The 20,547-nt window shown below is 41.1% G+C and overlaps 1 protein-coding gene across 6 annotated transcripts in view; it reads left to right on the top strand.

Moving 5' to 3' along the window:
• The window catches only part of skap2 (src kinase associated phosphoprotein 2), a 1,200,731-nt gene extending 1,181,213 nt beyond the window's left edge, over window positions 1-19,518 (top strand). For all 6 annotated transcript variants that reach the window (XM_072509431.1, XM_072509435.1, XM_072509432.1 and 3 more), the window contains 2 exons: window positions 17,373-17,475; window positions 18,520-19,518. In XM_072509431.1, coding sequence (XP_072365532.1) covers window positions 17,373-17,465 — 93 coding nt within the window. In that variant the 3' untranslated portion in view covers window positions 17,466-17,475; window positions 18,520-19,518. The remainder of the gene's footprint in view (window positions 1-17,372; window positions 17,476-18,519) is intronic.
• Window positions 19,519-20,547: the final 1,029 nt, after the last annotated feature.

Below are 20,547 nucleotides of genomic sequence, written 5' to 3' on the forward strand. Positions count from 1 at the left end.
TCACCTCTGGAGTTCAGCTCTTTTGCCCATGTTTGAGCCAAGGCTGCACTGAGGTCAAGAGCTGAGTGAACCCAAACTGAGTATCAGGAAGCAGGTAATTGCATTTTCTCATTCATCAAGCTGATGTAATATATTTCAAACAAAGTATAGATCAATTCATTCAAAGTTTTTGAGAATTACAATATTTAAACCTATTATTTCAGTTTAGTAATTAAACTGAGGTATTCTGTACACAAATTGACCAAATAAAGCATTTGAACAATCATTAAAGTAGAAAAATAGCAAGGCATTAAACTGTTCGTGCTTGAAATCATAACTGTCACTTTTCAGAGTTGGGTATGGGGAGGTGGTGGCGCTTGATTAGTAATCCAAAGACCCAGGGTAATGCTCTGGAAATTAAAAATTCATAAAACATCTGGAATTAAAAGTCTAATGATGACCATGAAACCATTTTCAATTGTCATAGAAAAATAGAATCATCACAGTGCAGAAGGAGGCCATTCAGCCCATCGAGTCTCCACCGACCGTCCGAAAGAGCACCCTACCTATGCCCACTCCCCGACAGTTTCACTGTAACACCGTAACCCTACCTAGCGTGTTGTAAAAACCCAACTGATTCACTCATGTCCTTTAGGGAAGGAAACCTGCCAACCTTACCTGCTCTGGCTTCTATGAAGCAATGGAGTTTATTCTATTTTTTTAATAAACATTTTATTGAGGTATATTTTGGTATCACAACAACACAATAAACAATGTACATGAAACTGTAAACATAGTGCAAAAGCCTTCTCCCTCCCTTACATGTCCCACCTTTATTAACCTCCTAAGCTAAACTAACTGACGATGACTTCTGCTGACGATTAATTTTCCGCAAAGAAGTTGACGAACGGTTGCCACCTCCAGGCGAACCTTAACAGTGACCTTCTCAAGGCGAACTTGATTTTCTCCAAACAGAGAAAGCTAGCCATGTCCGATAACCGGGTCTCAGACTTCGGGGGCTTAGAGTCCCTCCAAGCTAATAGTATCCGTCTCCGGGCTACCAGGGAAGCAAAGGCTAGAACGTCTGCCTCTTTCTCCTCCTGGATTCCCGGGTCTTCCGACACCCCGAAAATCGCCACCTCTGGACTCAGCGCCACCCTTGTTTTTAACACCATGGACATGACGTCCGCAAACCACTGCCAAAATTCCCTAAGCTTCAGACATGCCCAGAACATGTGAACATGGTTCGCTGGTCCTCCCACACATTTTGCACACCTGTCTTCCACCCCAAAGATTCTGCTCATCCGGACCACTGTCATGTGAGCCCAGTGAACGACCTTAAATTGTATCAGGCTGAGCCTGGCACATGTTGCGGACGCGTTGACTCAACGCGTTCGCCTGTAGACCATCCTCTATCTCCTCCCAGCTGCTCCTCTCACTTGCGCTTGAGCTCCTCGGTCTGCGTCTCCTCTGACCCCATAAGTTCCTTGTAAACGTCCGAGACGCTCCCTTCTCCTACCCACCCTCCGGAAACGACCCTGTCCTGAATCTCCCTTAGCGGTAGAAGTGGGAAGGTTGACACCTGTTTACGTAGGAAGTCCCGCACCTGCAGATACCTGAATTAGTTTCCCCTTGCCAACCCAAACTTCTCCTCCAGCGCCCTCATTTTCGGAAAGCTCCCCTTTATAAACATATCCCCCATTCTCTCAATCCCTGCTATCTGCCATATCCGGAACCCCCCCATCCATACTTTCCGGGGCAAACCGGTGATTATTACAGATTGGGGACCAGACCGATGCTCCCTCTGCTCTCACATGTCTCCTCCATTGCCCCCAGGCTCTAAGGGCTGCCACCACCACGGGGCTGGTGGAGTACCGTGCTGGCGGGAGCGGCAGAGGCGCAGTTGCCAATACCCCCAAACTGGTGCCCTTGCATGAAGCCACCTCCATACGCTCCCATGCCGGCCCCTCCCCCACCACCCACTTCTTGATCATGGCTATATTCGCCGCCCAGTAATAGTTACTAAAGTTTGGCAGCGCCAGCCCGTCCTTTTTCCGACTCCGCTCAAGCATTACCTTCCTTACCCGCGGGGTCTTACCCGCCCAAACAAAGCCAGAGATCACTTTGTTGACCCGTTTAAAAAAGGACTGCGGAATAAAGATGGGGAGACATTGAAACACGAACAGGAATCTCGGGAGGTCTTCACCGTTTGCACCCTCACAGCTAATGACAACGGGAGCGTGTCCCATCTCCGAAAATCGTCCTTCATTTGTTCTACTAGCTGGGCCAGATTTAATGCAGTTTATTCTTAAATACCGTCTGAATCAAAGGATCTTCGCAGTGCAGAAGGAGGCCATTCGGCCCGTCGAGTCTGCACCAACTCTTGGAAAGAGCACTTTAGCTAGTCCCATGCCCCCGTCACAGCCCAGTAACCCCACCTAACCTTTTTGACAATTTAGCATGGTCAATCTACCTAACCTGCGCATCTTTGGACTTTGGGAGGAAACCGGAGAACCCGGAGGAAACCCAAGCAGACACGGGAGAAAGTTCAAACTCCACACAGTCAGTTACTCAAGGACGGAATTTAACCTGGGTTTCTGGCACTGTGAGGCAGCAGTGCTAACCACTGTGGCACCGTGCCGCCCACCCGAAATGGCCCATTCAGTTGTATCAAAAATCAATAAAAAGAAAAAAAACCAGACGAACCATCCAGCATCGACTGAGGCACTGCAAACAACAATGACAAACCTAGCCCTGTCAACCCTGCAAATTCCTCCTTACTAACTTCTGGGTGATGTAATGATATGTATATAGTCAGGTTAGTGAAGGGCTAATAATTACATCTCTGTGTAAGTCAAACACTAGAGGGTGTTTCCTTCAGGAAAGGAGAAGTATGGTGAAAGCACAAGAACAAGCTTAGAGTAGATAGAGATAACACGAGGTTAGATCATAGTGTAGTTCGTGACTAGATATAATATTGAGTACTGTAAGACTGATTCAATATCATTTAATTATTATCTGTAGCTCAGTAGAGTGTTCAAACTTAATTTAATTAGTAGTGTAATAATAAATTAGTTTTGTTTCAACCTTATGATTGGTATATTCTTTGTCAACATTACATTGGGTCATTTGGAAGGATGGACAAAGAATACAACATATCACCAATCATGGTAATATAACAAGTGCTTGTGTGAAAATTGGGAACGATCTCACAGACTTATAGAGCATCAGCCTTACATCATCATAATCACGGAATCATACCTGACAAATAATGTCCCACCATCACCATTCCTTTCCCACTGGCAGGACAGACCCAGCAGAGGTGGCAGCACAGTTGTATATAGTCAGGAGGGAGTTGTCCTGGGAGTCCTCAGCATCGATTCTGGATCTCATGAAGTCTCATGGTACCAAGTCAAACATGGGCAAGGAAACTGCCTGCTGATTTCCACGTACCGTCCCCTCTTAGCTGAAAGAAGAAAAATTACTTGACCTCATCCTCACTAACCTGCCTGCCATAGGTGCACCTGTCCCTGACAGTATTGGTGGGAGTGACCACCACACAGTCATTGTGGAGATAAAGTCTTGTCTTCACATTGAGAATACCCTCATTGTGTTGTGTGGCACAACCACTGTGTTAAATGGGATAGAATTTGAACAGATCTAGCAACTGAAGACTGGACATCCAAGAGACCATAAGACAAGAGCAGAAGTAGGCTGGAGCAGAAGTTGGGCATTCGGCCCATCGGGTCTGTTCCGCCATACAATGAGATCATATCAGATATGATAATCCTCAACTCCGCTTTCCCGCCTTAATCCCATAACCCTTGATTGTTTACTGATTAAAAATCTGTCTATTTCAACATTGAACATACTTAATAAACCAGTCTCTATGGCTCTCGCGGAAAAGAATTCCGCAGATTCACTATGCTCTAAGAGAAGAAATTCCTCCTCATCTCTCTCTTAAAGTCAGATTCCTTGCTCTGAGATTATGGCCTCTGGCCCTAGACTCTCCCACAAGAGTAAATATCCTCTCAGCAGCTACCCTGTCAAGCCCCCTGAGAATCCTTTCTGTCTCGATATGGTTATTTCCAACTGGACAGGGGTACAGGTGCCCGTTGTGTCCGCTTTTGTTTGCTTTGGCAATTGAGCTTCTGGCCATTGCATTGACATCATCTAAGGGGAGTTAGAGCCTGAGAGGAGGGAGCTTAGAGTGTCCTTATATGTGGACAATTTGCTACTATATATCTCGGACCGACTCTCCAATGTGGGGGAGATAATGGAGTTGCTGATGAAATTTGGCTCCTTTTCGGGGTACAAGCTGAATCTGGGCAAGAGCAAATATTTTCCAGTGAACCCATGGGAGAGGGAGGGTTTGAGGAGGTTTAGGGGCATGTTTCTAGAGGGTAGCTTCTCCGCCTCGGCGAGTTGTTCGAGAAGTTCCAGCTCCCGAGAGTGAATTAATTTAGGTACTTTCAGGTGCGCACTCTTTTACGCAAGGAGCTTCCTCATTTTCCCCTGGTACTGTCACTTTCATTTATGGATAGGGTCATGCCCGTGGCGAGTTAGAGGAGGGTAAGATTTTGGATGTCTATGGGCAGGTGTTAGGCGTAAGCGATGTTCTAGTGGTCGGTGAATCACAAGCACATGTTTTGGTCTTGCCCCAAGCTTGTTAATTTCTGGGTATCTTTTTTGATATAATGTCAGTAATTTTGGGTGTTCAGCTGGAGCCGTGTCCATTGGTTGCCATTTTTGGAGTTTTGGACTCGCCAGTGCTGCAGGCGGGGATGAGGACCGATTTCCTTGCCTTTGCCTCACTAATAGTCCGGAGACGAGTTCTGCTTGGGCGGAAGTCCCCGGTGCCACTAAGGCCTCAGCTTTGTTGAGGGACCGGATGGAATTTTTGCACCTTGAAAAGATCAGGTACACCATGATGGAGTCGGTGAAAGGGTTTACTAGAGTTGGAAGCCCTTCATCTCCTTTTTAAAGAAACATATTACCACCAGCAAATTTCGGGCGGGGGGGGGGGGGGGGTTGTCTTTTTAATTTTATTAATGTTTGTTTTCAATATGGAGGGTGATGGGGAGGGACAATGGGATTGTGGGGGTGTACTTTTGGTACAGTACGGAGTTGAGATTTGCTGTATTTTTTTGTTATAATGAAAACCTGTTTGAATAAAAATATATTTTTTAAAAAGCAATGCCTGGTGCTGTCTCTGGGGTTTGTGACCCTGGAACACCACAGCAATGGATGGGTGGAGGGGGGAGGGTTGCAGGGAGGGCATCTACAGATGGATCTTCCAGATTAAGTGTCCTGGAAGGGATCAAATCTCCAGCCTCAGAGTGTTCTTGGTCATCCATCGTCTTTCTCAGGAGATCCATTTTCCGGCCTTAGAGTGCTCTGAAACATCTATCTCCATTTTCAGGAGGCCCACCTTTCTTCTTCAATAGTGGGTCAATGATGTTGGGCACTTTTTGAACCTGGTGCCCGTACAGGATGGCGGACTACACACATCAGGCCTGCCCCGCCATACAATACAGTAGAAAACCCACGGGTGCATAATTAATGAGGTCGGCGGCAGAAGATTTGTATGTTTTCTCACCAACCTATGCAGGCGGAAACACTCCACATTCTCGCCCCGCCGTGGGACTTAGTCCCAAAATGGGAGAATTCTGGCTGAGAAGTGAATCCAAAATTGAAAGTTGAAAAGACGTACGAATCGGTCTTTGGCTTGTCCTTGAAGGGTGGTTGGTAAAACGTTCCATGCCTGGATTTGTTACAGCTAACTTTGGGTATTGGGTAGTTGGTTTCGAGGTTCTCGGATTTGCAGGTTAGCTGAAAGGAGGTGCCCTGCTTCATTTTCAACTATGGCTTTGCTGACTCAACTTGCCTTCAGAAATCAGAGAGAGAGAGAGAGTGCGAGACCTTTTATCTGCCAACCACAGGGGTGCCCAGTCAATATTCTCCAGCTGTGATCCACACCACACTGACTAGCACAGTAGAACCAGAACACCAGACTAGCACATAGATACTAGAGTTGTCGTTGGTTTTAACCCCTTTCCTTATGTATTCACGGAAGGGGGGAAAACCACAGAATTCTCTGGGATGTGACTCGTGGGAGAAAGTTTCCTGCTGAGAGGATAACCAGTTTCCATTATTTCCACAGGAGATTACATTTTGTTTTTGCATTGCTTCATCCTTTGTGACTCAGAGTGCAACATTCCATTGTCTCTTTCAGCACTGAGTATAATCCATGTAGAGATCCTGGAAAGTGGTTACTTTGCCTTCTCAGCCAGCTTGTGACTTGTATGACCTTTTTAAAAAAAACAGGTCTTAATTAAAAGCTCACTATGTCCCCACGTAGTTCATAATCCATAGTTGTGACAACATATGATCAGCACCTGGACAAAGTAAGAAAATATAAATTCAATTTCTGGAAAAGTAAAATGATTTTTAAAAAGGGAATCAACAAATTGTTTAGTTTTTAAAATTCTGTTTTATAAAAAGTACTAGAAAAAGCATTGAGTGTCCGCCACTGCCTCCAAATAAAATTGTCTTGTGTACATAACAGGTCTACTTCTGAGCAACTGTGCTTCTTCCAAGATCCTTGAATCATCACTATTAATGCTCTGGCATATGATAATGAGGTTTTGAACAAGATTTGGATTTTGATGAAATAGAACAATGGTTATGGTGATTGCTATCCGCAGTGCCTTTATAGCAAATTCACTATCCATAACATCTTGGTTCACCCTACTGCCATAATATTATTGATATGGTTGCGCTTCAGTGACATCTGGAAAAATATACATTTTGTGCATTATGTGCATCTTGAGCTAACATTTCTATACTAATCATGCAAAACAATCCAGTTTTGTCAATGGCATCAGTGATTGTGTAATGACAACTAATGTGTGTCATGTGCAATGGTAATTTAAAATTTAAATGATTAATATAAAAACTAAGGTACAATCTGACAACCTAACGTAAAAGTTGGTGAATTTTAATAGTTTTTCAAATATTCATTTTGATAGATTATATGAAACGCTTTGCAGATATCTAACACATGTGAGCTTCAATGAAACATATAATTGTATACAATAAATTGATTGACAGAATTAATTTTAGCCCAAGTGGCGAATATGAAGATGATGCTATTGTTTATGGCATCCATAAACCAAAGAGGGAAGAATTTCATCCTGGTTCCCAGTTCGTGAATAATTTCTGCTGGAAAATGTTAAAAGGCATTCAGGTAAAAATGGTAGGTTCTTAACTCAGGCAATCTGTCTTCCATTTGCTCACTACCCCAGTAGACCGTTGATTCGGAGACTGGTGCTCATTGCCGTTACCCAGAATTCCACACCCTTGTACAAATGATGTTCAGCTTACAAAACTATATCAATGCTGTGGCATATGATGACAGTAAATAGAGTTCATACACCATCCGACTAGTTTTTGGAAGTTCCTTTAATTTCTATTAGATAGGTCACACAGAGATTCTTCTGAATGACTGCCTTTCTCGGCTATGCTGTTTCATATCAAAATTATTACTTGTGACAGAAATGCACAACATTTATATTACTTTATACATCTCTGAAAAATGTGAAAAATACATTTCTTCAAACATTAGCCTAAACATTGGGAAGCTGAATAAAATCTTGTATGCAATGGTGATTATATAATGCAGTATAATAATTGTTGATGTATTAGGTTTATGCATCATTGCTGTTTTTTTCTCAATACAAATTTATCTTTTTGCACTTCATCATAAATTTCCTAAATGAAAGCTATTGTTATACTGTTGAATGTATTCTAGAGTGTATTAGCATGAACAGGGTTACGAATACATACCTTGTTTGAAATTACTTATTTTGTAGGCAATTCATTGAAAAATTGGAAATTGTATATTAGTGATTGTGTAATAGTGATCTTGTAACAAAAATCTAATCAAAATATTCATTGAATTAAATATTTGTGTAAAGAACCAACTGAGACCTGGTTTGTTTATATTGCTGGAGAGTATAGCGTCACTGAACTGCACTGTTACATTTTGTGTGTATATTACTGTGCTGTTCTATTTGTTCCCTCAAATCTGTTTACTTTTCTACCATCTGGTATGTGTTGTAGGCATTCTTAATTTGTTTCTGCAGAATCAGCTAATTTATTATGTTAATAGGGAAAATGCTGCAACGGATTTTAGTGGCAATTTTCTTTTGAAGAGATCTTGCACTTGATAGTTCATTCATTTGACACATCAACACTGAATAGGTTTTAAAATATAGGGGGTGATTTTCAGCCTATGATCACCGTTAGAGAGAACAGCGAAGCAGGCAGAAAATCCAGAGAGACCCTGGAAACAACATTCTCTCCGGAAAGAACATGTTTCTCCATTCTCCTCGCTTGCGACGTCACAAGGATCACACTCACAAAGGGCGGAACCTCATTTTCACGGATTTTAATATATTTATATATTATTAATGGCTCTCCCTGCTTCATGATCTCTCCTCAGTAAATATTCATACTTTGCCGGCGTGATATTTACAACAGGTTTGGCAAAACAAGAAACAGTCGAGGGAGACCCTCCGGGGGCGCAAGGGTAAGTATAGCCCCCATGGGGAGAGGGATGGGTACTGCCCCTTGCATAGGTTGGTACTGCTAACCTGCCAGTGGCAACTTGTGCCAGGGGCAGTGCCAGGACCGGCCCTCTTGGGAACCCCATGGGGGTCTGGGGTATGGGGGGGTAGAGCAGGCTGTGAGGGGGGATCTTGCAGACATGGGGCGGGGCGGGGGCAAAAGAGGGCTCTGGGGAGGAAGTTCAGCGATACTTTTGTGGTGGTGGATGGGGCCACCGATGATTTTCCAGGGGGTGGAGGGGCATGATGAATGTCTGAAAGGGGGGAATCCCTTGATAATTGACCGGAGATGGAGGGGAGCCGCCGATTCCTCCAAGGTGAGGGCCGGGAGCCTTGGGTTTAATTCGCTGATCGGGGTGCCCTTTAAACATGGGGCCCAATCTCTGTGAAGTCGGGTGCTGGCTCTATCAGGCCCTGCCCCACCAGAATGATGGCATAAACCCCACCCACTCATTTTCTTTTCTTTAAAGAGGCTCAAGATCTGGAGGGAAAACTGGTCTGTGCAATTGGAGACTTACACACCAGTTTTAAGTCTGAGCCTGACACTTTGCCAAATTCTGGTAAGATGCCGCGATTGATGTGGAAATGGAGTTTCAGAAAACTTTGGCTGACTCTTCATATTCTGTTACATGAAGAATTAATTGCATCCTTGGAGTTTATATACAGTCTATTAAACTATCGGCAGAATGCTCTGGTGCTTGCAACAGCATGTTGGATGGCAGGCATGGTGGAAGAATATGGCGGAAGGCCCAGAAATTGGTTTCATGCCGGCATGATTTACAGCAGGAGCTTGTTTTTGCCTGCATTGGTGGGTCAGAAAACCCACCATAGGTCGGTATGAACCTCATTGCCATCCTGTTAGTGGGATGCAGATGAAGACCCGACCCACCCATGCCAGCTACACCCCAATGCCGATGGGAAAACATGCTGACGTAAAACACGTTCGGAACAACGTGGTGTGGAGATGTCAGGACTCATATGACCAATGCCTGAGGCTGACTCAAGAGTTCAGGGTGGAGACTGCAAACCTGAACCACCAGAGCAGTAGGTCGGAGGAACATCTACAGGTGGACATTCGAGAATGTGGAGAGGGTTCACTTTCAAGCCTCAAAATGTTCCTTGAGATCCACCTTTGTTCTGAGGAGACTCATCTTCTGGTCACTTGAGTGCCCCCAGGGATCTATCTTCATTTTCAGGTGTTCCACCTTCTTTCTTCAATAATGGGCGGGATTTCTTTGCAACCCACCACATGTTTCACAGAGGCAGCCTATCATTGGCCAGCAGTGGGATCTTGTCCAGCCGTTGTCAACAGGGTTTCCTGTTGAATGCACCCTCACCGCAGGGAAATCCACAGTGGGGGTGCACCCTCAACGGGACCAGAAGATTCCGCCGGTGTGAACGGCCCCAAAATCCCATCCAGTGGGTTAGTGATGTTGGATGCCTTTTCAATATAGCACCCGGACACGAAGGCAGACTATGTGTCGTCCAGGCCTGCCCTACCACAGAATATGACCCTGGTGCATAATTGATGAGGTCAGGGCCAGAAGATTTGACGCGTTATCCCACCGGCAACTGCAGTGGGAAACAGTCCATGTACCCGCCCCCTGCTATGGCATTTAGATTTAGAATGGGAGAATTCCGCGTATTTAATACAGTACACTAAATGCTTGTAAAGTTGTTTCATAGTGCAACAGTTTATGCGTATCTGCAGTAACATTATCAACATCATAAATTATCAAGGTTACTCACAGGTCTAATAAGCAATGTATCAAATTCCAAACGTTCCTTTTTCTGCTAATTTTAGGCAGATAAAGACGAGCAGAAAAGAAAATATACCCACCAATAAGTAAAAAAGGTGATATGTCAAATATGTAGGAAAGAAAATTGTGCAAATAGAGCTCCAGAATGTAAATTGTTTCCGCATCATTGAGTGATTCGATAGTGATTTGGCTGCTTTTGGATAACTACATTCTTTTTTAGCTTAGCAATTAATTTTTATGAAGGAATTAACCATTTAACAGTCTAATACAAAAGACACGGTTTCTCCACCTCGTTGCGCTTGGCTCCAATTCCATTGCACCGGGAGCATGGCGAGAGAGGTCCAAAGCGGGCTTTGTGCTGGGTGCCCTCGCTGAGCATGATCAAGGTAATATTTAAATGATCCATTAGGCTCATCTAAATAACCGTGTCTGGTTTAAGGCCGCTGGCTTCCGGCAGTCACCGCCGCACCAGCGAGGTGCCGATTAGTACTGTTCTCCAAAGCAGAGACCAGGCCACAGTTGGGGTCTCTGAGGCCATTGGAGCACCCCGAGTGGTTGGGGGCAGGGCAGGGGAGTTCCCTGCCACTGCCCTGGCACCCAAGCACACTGGCAGTGCCAACCTGGATGAGCCAGTTGCCAGGTTAGCAGTGTCGAGGGCAGTTCCAGGGTTCCAGAGAGCAAGGTTGGTGCTGCCAAGGGGCGGGGCCTCAGGTGGCCATGCCCATGATGGGGGTGTATGAAAGGTGGGAGTGGGTGACGTGGGTATATGAAGGACATCAGGAAGGTTGGAGGGGTGAAGGGGGGACTGAAAGGTGAGGGGCCCTCAGCCACCCCATCGTGGGGTATTCTCACTTGAAGGTGGGGGAGGGGTGTGGTGCTCATAAGGATGGATGGGTATGAAGCAGAGTCACCCCCGTGCCTGGGTGGTGGGGGCTCACACTAAACTTTGTTGATGGAGGGGGAGGTTGCCCCTCAGAATTGGGTGTGTTGCCCGAGTCTGTGAGGGGGGGTCGCATTGTTTGTGGACGAGGGGCTGTGGGGAACCCCCAACCTCACTTTGAGATCGGGCAAACTTTCAAATTGGTGCCCCGATCTCTGAGGAGGAGGTCTGGCCAGCGAGTTTAGTTCCATACTGTGGAAAAAAATTCGAAATGTGGGATCAACCAGTGAGAAATTCCCCCCCAAAAATGACTAGGAAATGGCCACGTCATGTCTGACATGGATGTGACGCGGCCAATGAATCACGCGAGAGGCATCTACCCCGGTATTTACCCGGGTCGTCACACTACGTGAGATCTAACAGGAGTTTGTGAAATGTCGCGATCTGGATCCCATCCACAATAGGTAGCTATGTCTCCGCCGATCTAATTGGGATCAAATCCCCTTGCCGAGGAAACCCCAGCTGGGCATCGCTTTGCATTGGTTTCCAGAAACGAGAACCAGGTGGAACGGCACTTGGGAAGGGCGGAGTCTCCCAGGCGACCGGAGGCTCCTGGATGGTCAGCCTCAGTGCGGGATGGCACACTGGCACTGCTGATGTTACCTATGCATCTTGGCACTGCCAGCCTAGCACTATGGCATTGCCAGCATGGCACTGCTGAGGTGCCCAGGTGGCACTTCCAGGCTGGCAGTGCCAAGGTGATATTTTGTCCCTGCCGGGTCAGGCTCGGGGGTGCTCTGCCATGGTGAGGTGGGGTGCAGGAGGACTCAAGGATGCCCAAAGGTAATTTTGGATGTTGGGGGAAGGGGGGAGGTCCGGAGATCACATTGGAGGATCATGGTGCCCGATTTCATTGCTGCACTCATGTTCAGAGCTCCTCAGTGCAGGAAATGAAAGTAAGTGGCAAAGAAAATCACAGAGTCTCGTTCAATAGCAGCGTTGTTGCAGGCACTTGTAACCCCGCTATACCCACCCGCAATGGGACATTTTCTTCCGTTAAATCACACGCTTGGTGTGCCTGACTACAGGGCTGCATCTCACTGAAAAAACTGTCTGGAATCACCCTGCCAAACCTGTGCAAAATGGCACTTAGTCATTTTTTGGGTGAATTGCGCCCAATGTCTTGAGGAGAACCAGTCCACACTTAGCAGTGTGTCATGCCATAAAGCAATGGGTTTCATATAACATCAGCCCAATTCTAAATTTGAGGGAAGAATATTTTGGAAAATTACAAAAATGATGGGTTTGACAATTTTTCTCTTCTCAGTACTTGAATTGTAGATGTGTTGTCAGTGGCTGGAATTCTCGCCAGCGAGATTCCCTTTCCCTGACGGCAGCGCACCCCCTCCCATTGGTTTGTGGCTTCAATGGGAACTCCCACTAACAACGGCAGGAACAAAGAATCCCGCTGCCGGCGAACATGTGCCATCTCCTGCCACTGAGCAACAACGTGGCTGGCAGGCCAGAGAATCCTGCCCAGTATTTTTTATTTTCCAGTTGTTCTTCCCCTCCTTTCAAACCTCATTGACCTTCATGTCAGACATGTCAAACTTGAAACTTCATTTGTGTATTTGATCAGGTTACCAGTTGTGCAAAATGACAAAGTACTTGTGTGCTATCACCTACAGGTTTAATGCTCAAGAGATCTTAATTCATGTAGTGTCACCTTGGATTACTTGTTCTTTGTGTCAGAAAATGCTGTTCAAATGTCATCTCTTTCGGATACTTTTAGTCAAGGAGGTTTAAATATAGAATATCACCTGTATTAAAACTACAAAAGATTGAAAGTTTTAGTAAAATACTCCATATTAGTATTATTTAATCACTAATTGCTTTAAATTACTTTTTTACACTCGTTATCAAAAGAACATTGGAATGTTAAAGCCTATTTTTTAAAATTATAATGTCTGTTAATATGATACTGCATTAAACTGTGACTGCCATTCCCTGTTTTTACACCACCCGTATTACGATACTTTTAAACATTTGGCTTTACTTCATAAACACTTAATGAGTTTTGAATTAATTTGTGTGTGAATGGACCTGCACATCCACAAGTTGCTGTAAACCAGCTACAAACTGTTGCCTGAATGAAATATGAGAATGCTTCCATAATTTCAAATTGTGTCGAAGAGATTCTTCAGCAGTGGATTTTTTTTTTTTAAATTTGGTCACAGATCAATTTCAGGTCACCATTAAAACACCGATGTGATGTTCATGATTATAGGAACCATTTTGTATTTTCAGGTGTCACCATGCATAACAGAACATCATATTTTCACTGACATCATCTAAAATGTGTCCTGTAAATTCAGTGAATCAAAGAACAAAATATGTAATTCTAACGTTGAATTATTTTCTACCTCCATTTATAAAAAAAATAATGTTAGGATTACTTGTAATTTTGAAACATATAACACAATTATTAACAGCAATGTGCTAAATGTCAGTTTTTTAAAAAACGTTGGATTTTAACCTGGTGTTGTAAGACTTCTTACTGTGCTCACCCCAGTCCAATGCCGGCATCTCCACATCACAGTTTTTTTAAAGCCAGATGCTTCATCCGCACAACTTTTGTTGGTTTTGTAATGATTTTCTTTCAAGATGAGGTGAACTCCCAAGAAGTGGCACGCCATTCACTCTGCTGCTAGTTCATTATGCAGTTATTGCTTCTCCCAAGAATTATTCTGCCTGTGTATTGATACTGGAAGCAGTGCTGCAGCCTTGGATCTCTGAAATTACTACATGAATCTAAAATGCTTTGTGGCAGTAATTACCTACCCCTTGTCAGATGTTGGCAACAAAACCTTTTGCTAGTAACTGAGGTGATTGTATGATTTCATTTTACATATCGGATTAATAGAAAAACATTTTCTTGTTCTATAAACTGACATCACATCCCTCATAAAGAGCTACAATTTCATGGATATTAAAATGCTTTTCATTTTAGCTATTTTAGATAGTTTCCCTCCATGTACAATTATTTGTGCCTATGTTTTTTTCTATGGTAACATCAAGGGTTTTATGCATTGAGGAATACCAGATGGCTGATTCGCACATACCTGAGTTGCTGCATACTGTCTGGTGACCAGACCCAGGCTGTGCACTTCTTACAGAACATTATGCAGAGGCCAGTAAATATTTTTTGATTTGCATAAGAAATATAAGCATTTTACCTGTTGAACACCTTTAATTTTCATTCAAATCATCCCAATAAGGAATATCCTCAAGGGCCACAGAGATGCCTCCAGTTATTAACTCTATACCACCAGCACTGAAAAATCAACCGGCATTTTAATATTTGCATTATCTACGTTATTTACTACAATACTGCAGAAATTATAGAGTGGCCATCCAGAAGGAGTTTTATACCTACTTTTTAGAATTTAAGCTCTTTTTAAAAAAGAAAACTGGTTGACTGATTAAATCTCTCATGTGAATACTGAATTCATATATTTTTTAAAAATGCTTTCTGTGTAAAAGTGTTACTAAACATAAACAATAAGGAACAGTATCATAATCACAGACTAAATAAAATGATCCATACAGGATATATTTGTATAGTTACACATTTTTTAAAAGTTGAAATGCAGATTTTAATTGGCTTAATTACGATTTATTTTGCTCCTAGGGCTCATGCCTTGAATGGTAATGATAAAGCATAAGGTTGAATGGCGTAATTTGCAATGCTTCTTTCTGCCTGTAATCCTGCTTTAGGGCTGTTAGAACATGTAATTAGCCTGCAAACGATTGTTGAGTGAGAACCTTTGGAACTTTAGAAGAACCTATGCCGTAGGTTTTTAAAATCTTTTAAATATTCAGTAAAACTCTTTTTAGAATGTGTGTTAAAAGGTTAAGAATTTAATTAAGACAGTAATATTTGACCACTGCTCTAATACCAACTTCATAAAATGAAACGCTTTGTTGGAAATAGATATACAGTTAGTCTTACTTCAAAGATGAAGTATGGTCACCACTAATAGTTGCAGGGTGTTACAAAAAATGGGTTTTGTAATTTTACTATGATAATACTTCTGAACCATTTCAGCTTTTATAAGTTTTACATTTTTTTATTTCATGAAAGTATCTTGAGATGAAATTTTAAGTATTTCATATATATTTTCCTAGCTACAAAGAGCAATCAGTAGTCGTATCTGTTGGTTAACTTGTAACCACATAATTATTTTTAAAATTTTTGCAAAACAAAATGTCAAAAGGGTTTGAATAAAATTACATGTACATCCTCTGTTGAAGAGGACAATTTCTTTCTGTAAAATGTGAATGTAACTTACCATATCTTACACCAAAGACTAAGAAAAATATGCCATGTTAAAGTCATTTTTGTTAATACATGAAATACCAGACTCATGTTTAACTCCAGAGACTAGAACATTTTCAGCTATTACATATGTGTTTTCCATTGTTTCATTTATTTTGTTGCTGTTACACCTAGTTTGTGATATTTTAACTGATTTGTTTTTTTGCAAGAGTAATTTAAGAAATATCCTGGTAAAACATGGAATAACACTGAATTTTCCTGAAATCTGTTGGTTGAGCCTGGTTAGTTTGAAACCCAGGTTCTGTTCTTCATTACTGTAACAGCCATGTTAGCATTTGGAGAATTTGTTGTCACAGTAACGTGTAGAAAACCAGATGGTCCTAATTGTTCATCATATCGGTTCCTCTTTCAACAGAAGTTAATACCATCTTAAGTGAAGAGAGTCTTGATTATAGATAAAGTGAGACTTATAGTTTTCCCAAATCCATCAACGGTGCGTTATACTGTCTGTTAAATAATTTGTCATTAAGTTATTTCAAACTGAAGATGTAGTTCAACTATAAAAATATAACTAATTTCTTTATTGCTATCTTGGAATTCAACATAAATTCCATACAAAAGTTTTTTCATAATTTAAATTGATCAAAAATGGAATACATCTTTCTGCATAATAGAGTGAAATACAGTTCACCATGGCTTTTTAAGATCTAATTTTACAATTTTTAGCATCCATGCTATTAAAGAGTGTTATTTATTTTTGGTTTATTTCTGGTTATGATGCTTATAAAATACAGTCAGAAATAACATGTTCAGTTTATTTTTGGGAATAGTATTTTTCCTTTGTTGGAAATTAATGAATGAAAAAAACACTTGTGCTTTTGGGTTTTAAGCAACTTTTACATGTCTTTTTGAAGTTGCAATTTAAATTTCCCTGCAACTTTCAGTTCATTTTATCAATGTATGTAAATCAGGAGCTTTATATATTATTAGCTTAATTTAATCAATTGTGAATGAACAACTTTGTTGCATTCTGGTGCTGTATTTGCCTGTTTTATCATTCTTGCAACATTTTGCTGTTACAAACAAAACAATTGAAAACATGAAAATGAAATGAAAACTGCTTATTGTCACAAGTAGGCTTCAAATGAAGTTACTGTGAAAAGCCCCTAGTCGCCACATTCCGGCGCCTGTTCGGGGAGGCTGGTACGGGAATTGAACAGTGCTGCTGGCCTGCCTTGGTCTTCTTTCAAAGCCAGCGATTTAGCCCTGTGCTAAACAGCCCCTGACATTTACTTTGAGTATGAGATGGCATTGCTTCCAAAATCATAACAAAATATTTCATATGATTTTATTTCCAAAATGGTACCCTATCAGCATGTTTTCTATCTATAATCAAAATACTCATTAAACTTGTCCAGCTATAATTTCAGTCCCATCTCCCACAAATAAGTATTGCAAGATAATGCTACATTATTTTGAAAATTCTGATTATTTTTCATAGTTTTTAAACTTGCATTGCATTTTTCCATTCATTCAATCGAATATTCAAGTATTGCATAATGCAGGACCATTTGCAAAGGAAGCCATTATAAAAGAAGTCGCATTATTCTAAATGTTAAATATCTTGATATTTAAAAGTTTTATACCTTTTTGAGTCATTTTGTTGGGTTTGAAACAATGTAACGCTTTATTTAAGTTTGCAATCATTGTACAGTCCTACATTCTGTTAAACTGTCTTGTTTAAATCTTCACTATTATACTGATGAGTATATTTGTTATTTTAGGAATATAATTCACATGGGTGGTGGATAGGACAAATGAAGGGAACTATTGGCTTGGTGCCCAAGGACTACCTAATTGAGATGTACGACATTTGAGAAGGTCTGGGTAAGTACATTTTAATTGAATCTCAGTATAATAGACCATAAGTACCTTATTCCCGTATCATTTATATAAAAAACATTCTTGTCAAGGTTTCATTCTGTACTTTTAAAATAGTTTCTGGATGTGTTTATGTTTAGAAGGTATGCTTCTGTATCACTCTGTTATAAGCTGTCAAAAACATTCCCATGGAGTCATTTACCAAATGAGAAAAAAGAACACTTTGGGGCTTATTTTTGTATTTTATTGATTTTATGCACTTTTTCTCATTCTGAATAAATGAGAATATTTCACCTGTAAATATTCCTCAAAGGTAACTGAATGAAGAAATTATCTATCTGTAACACATAAATTATAACAATTAAGTGGAAATTGATCTTTTTACAACAAAGCTACTTCTTACAATATTTGAACTGGAAAATCTTATGCAATTTTGATGACCAGAATGTATAGTATATCTAGAGAAATGTATATTGCATGAAATAAATAGTCACACAAATGCTAATTACTGGATTTTTCTAGAAAATTTGAGTAACTGGCTAAATTGCACCTTAAATCTCAAGACATTTTTTTCCCATTAATAAAATATTTCCAAAGCGAAACAAAACAAAAATAACACTTGTGATATATCTATTACATTAGGAGCATGGCACGAAAATGCCATGTTCCAAAATAATTTTCAAAATTTTTAGGAGCAATCAGATGTGCAAAGAAATAAGTGGATAAGATTTGGTGTGGAAACCTACTTCAGCTCAACGTAGCAAACTGTCCACTGATACGAGATTAAGAGCAATGGATTAAAATAATTATTTGATAATAATTACCAAAGGTGGTAAAAGTTCTGAAAGAAGTGATGTTAAAATGTGACACGTTCTTTTATTGTTTCTGAATAGATTTGAATTGCCCCACAATAAACCACCACTTTGATAAAGGAGTTCACTGACATTTATAAGGATATTGTAAGAAAACACTAGATGGCAGTAGTTTTCTATATACTTCATAATTATTTGTTCTATTCCTTTCTTTTATCCTCTCCCTCCCCCTTTGCAGGCACCCATTTACCTACAGTGACGTTCCATTGTACATGAAGGGATTTTTTAAACTGGATTGAAGGCACTGCAGAGCTTGTCTGTTCTTAGCCAGGAGAGGGAGTTCTCACCCAATACTATGGCACTTCTGTTTCCCAATTTATTTTATCACAAAGATAATATCATCTTATTAACAATATAATCTATCCTCTTGCCACAGATGTGAAAATCAAGAAGCAGCTAAGTGTTTAATTAAATTATTTCCTCATTATTGTAATTATCTTTCATCATTTCACTGATGCATTATTTCTATTTTTCTGTGCTTGTGCAGCACTATGAAGTCTAGCTGCTTGAGACTTCACACTGGCTATGTGTAACATCTTTGCTGAATATTTAGCCAGTATATTTTCATTGCTACCAAGTCCTGCCATTACAACTTAATTAGTTGTAAACAAACTCAAAATGGAAAGGGATGAGGATAATATTCTTCTGTTCCCCCTCATTCCCCCCTCCCCCCCATCATGTGCCTTGAAGTAACTGTAAGCACTGTTTTCTGTCTTGTCTGTTTCACTTTATTGAATCTTGTTCTAATGTTCCAGTCTGCAAATTTTAAGGTTCAAATAAAGTTTAATTGTGTGCAAACTGTTGTTATGCTAATAATTTAAATGCCTGCTGTGTAACTAATGAAATTACTGTGTTATGATTAATTTGGAAACTGGTATGTTGATTGTAGTAATTGAACACAACAAGGTGAAGTAAATGATTATGATGCCATATGGCCTGTTAATCTCAAAATTTAAAGAGGTTGAACTTTTTCTTGCAGGGTTTATTTTTGAATTTTGTGCTTTTAAAAAAAAACAAATACTGTTTTGACAAATTTTCAATTGGTTCAAAATATTTAGCAAAATTTGAGTTGAAAATCTCTTCAAGTTTTGCGATCGGTGTTGAGTTTAGAATGTATAAACTATTTTATATATTGCTCCTTGACTAACTTTTCTATAATAAAATACTTTTGACATGCTCCTTTTGTTCATAACTGAATTCTTTGTATGCATGAGATTTTGTTATTTAAATCCATTCTAATGTCCAATTTCAGTATGCTGTAAAACAGCCTTACAAGCAACTCAAAAGAAGACTGCACATTTTACATATTAAATTCAGGTGTCTTAAGAACCTAAGTTAGAGCCTCCCTTAAGTGTGCTAATAGTTGGGCTTTTTTGATAATTTTCTAATATTGTGTAGAAGGTGCATTTCATGTTATGTCCACCACAATGATGCAAAATGTTATGAAGAATGGAAAAGTAAAGCTATCTAAAACCAGCATCTGTATATATGATTTTACAGAAGCACTGGGCCATGGCACCTTCCATCAGCTAAGTAGCTGGCAGCAATCCTACCAGAGCCATTTTTGGGGACCCTAATGAATTAAATGTCAATCAGGTAGTTAACGCCATGTGGTTGGATTCTCAGGCCTTTAAAGCCACCTTCAAGAGCTGTCAGCCAATCCGAGGCCTGGCACATACCAGTCCCAGCAGTGCCACTGGGAGGGGTGGCCATTGCTGAGACTGCACAGGTCCAGGAGTAGCATTCATGAAGGTGGCTTGAGAAGAGAAGTGAATTAAATTGTGCCTATTATTTCTAATGCACAAATTAAGTTTACGGAGCTACTGAAAAGGTTAACAAAAAGAAGAGAAGAAAACATTGCCAGGCTTAGTTTAAATCTGGAATGTAATGGAATGCTGTACACTCGCCTGGATGAGTGCAGCTCCAACAACACTCCAGAAGCTTCACACCCTCCAGGACAAAGCAGCCACTTGATCAATACCCCATCCGCCACCTTAAATATTCACTCCCCTCATCACTGACACGCAGTGGCAGCAGTATAAATCATCTACATGATCCACTGTAGCAACTCAACAAGGCTCCTTTGACAGCACCTTCCAAAGTGGTGACCCCTACCTTCTAGAAGGACAAGGGCAGCAGATGCATAGGTACACCACCACCTGCAGGTTTCCCTCCAAGCTACATACCACCCTGACTTGAAACTATA

Source organism: Scyliorhinus torazame, chromosome 6 (assembly GCF_047496885.1).
Source record: "Scyliorhinus torazame isolate Kashiwa2021f chromosome 6, sScyTor2.1, whole genome shotgun sequence".
In the NCBI taxonomy this organism is placed as follows: Eukaryota; Metazoa; Chordata; class Chondrichthyes; order Carcharhiniformes; family Scyliorhinidae; genus Scyliorhinus; species Scyliorhinus torazame.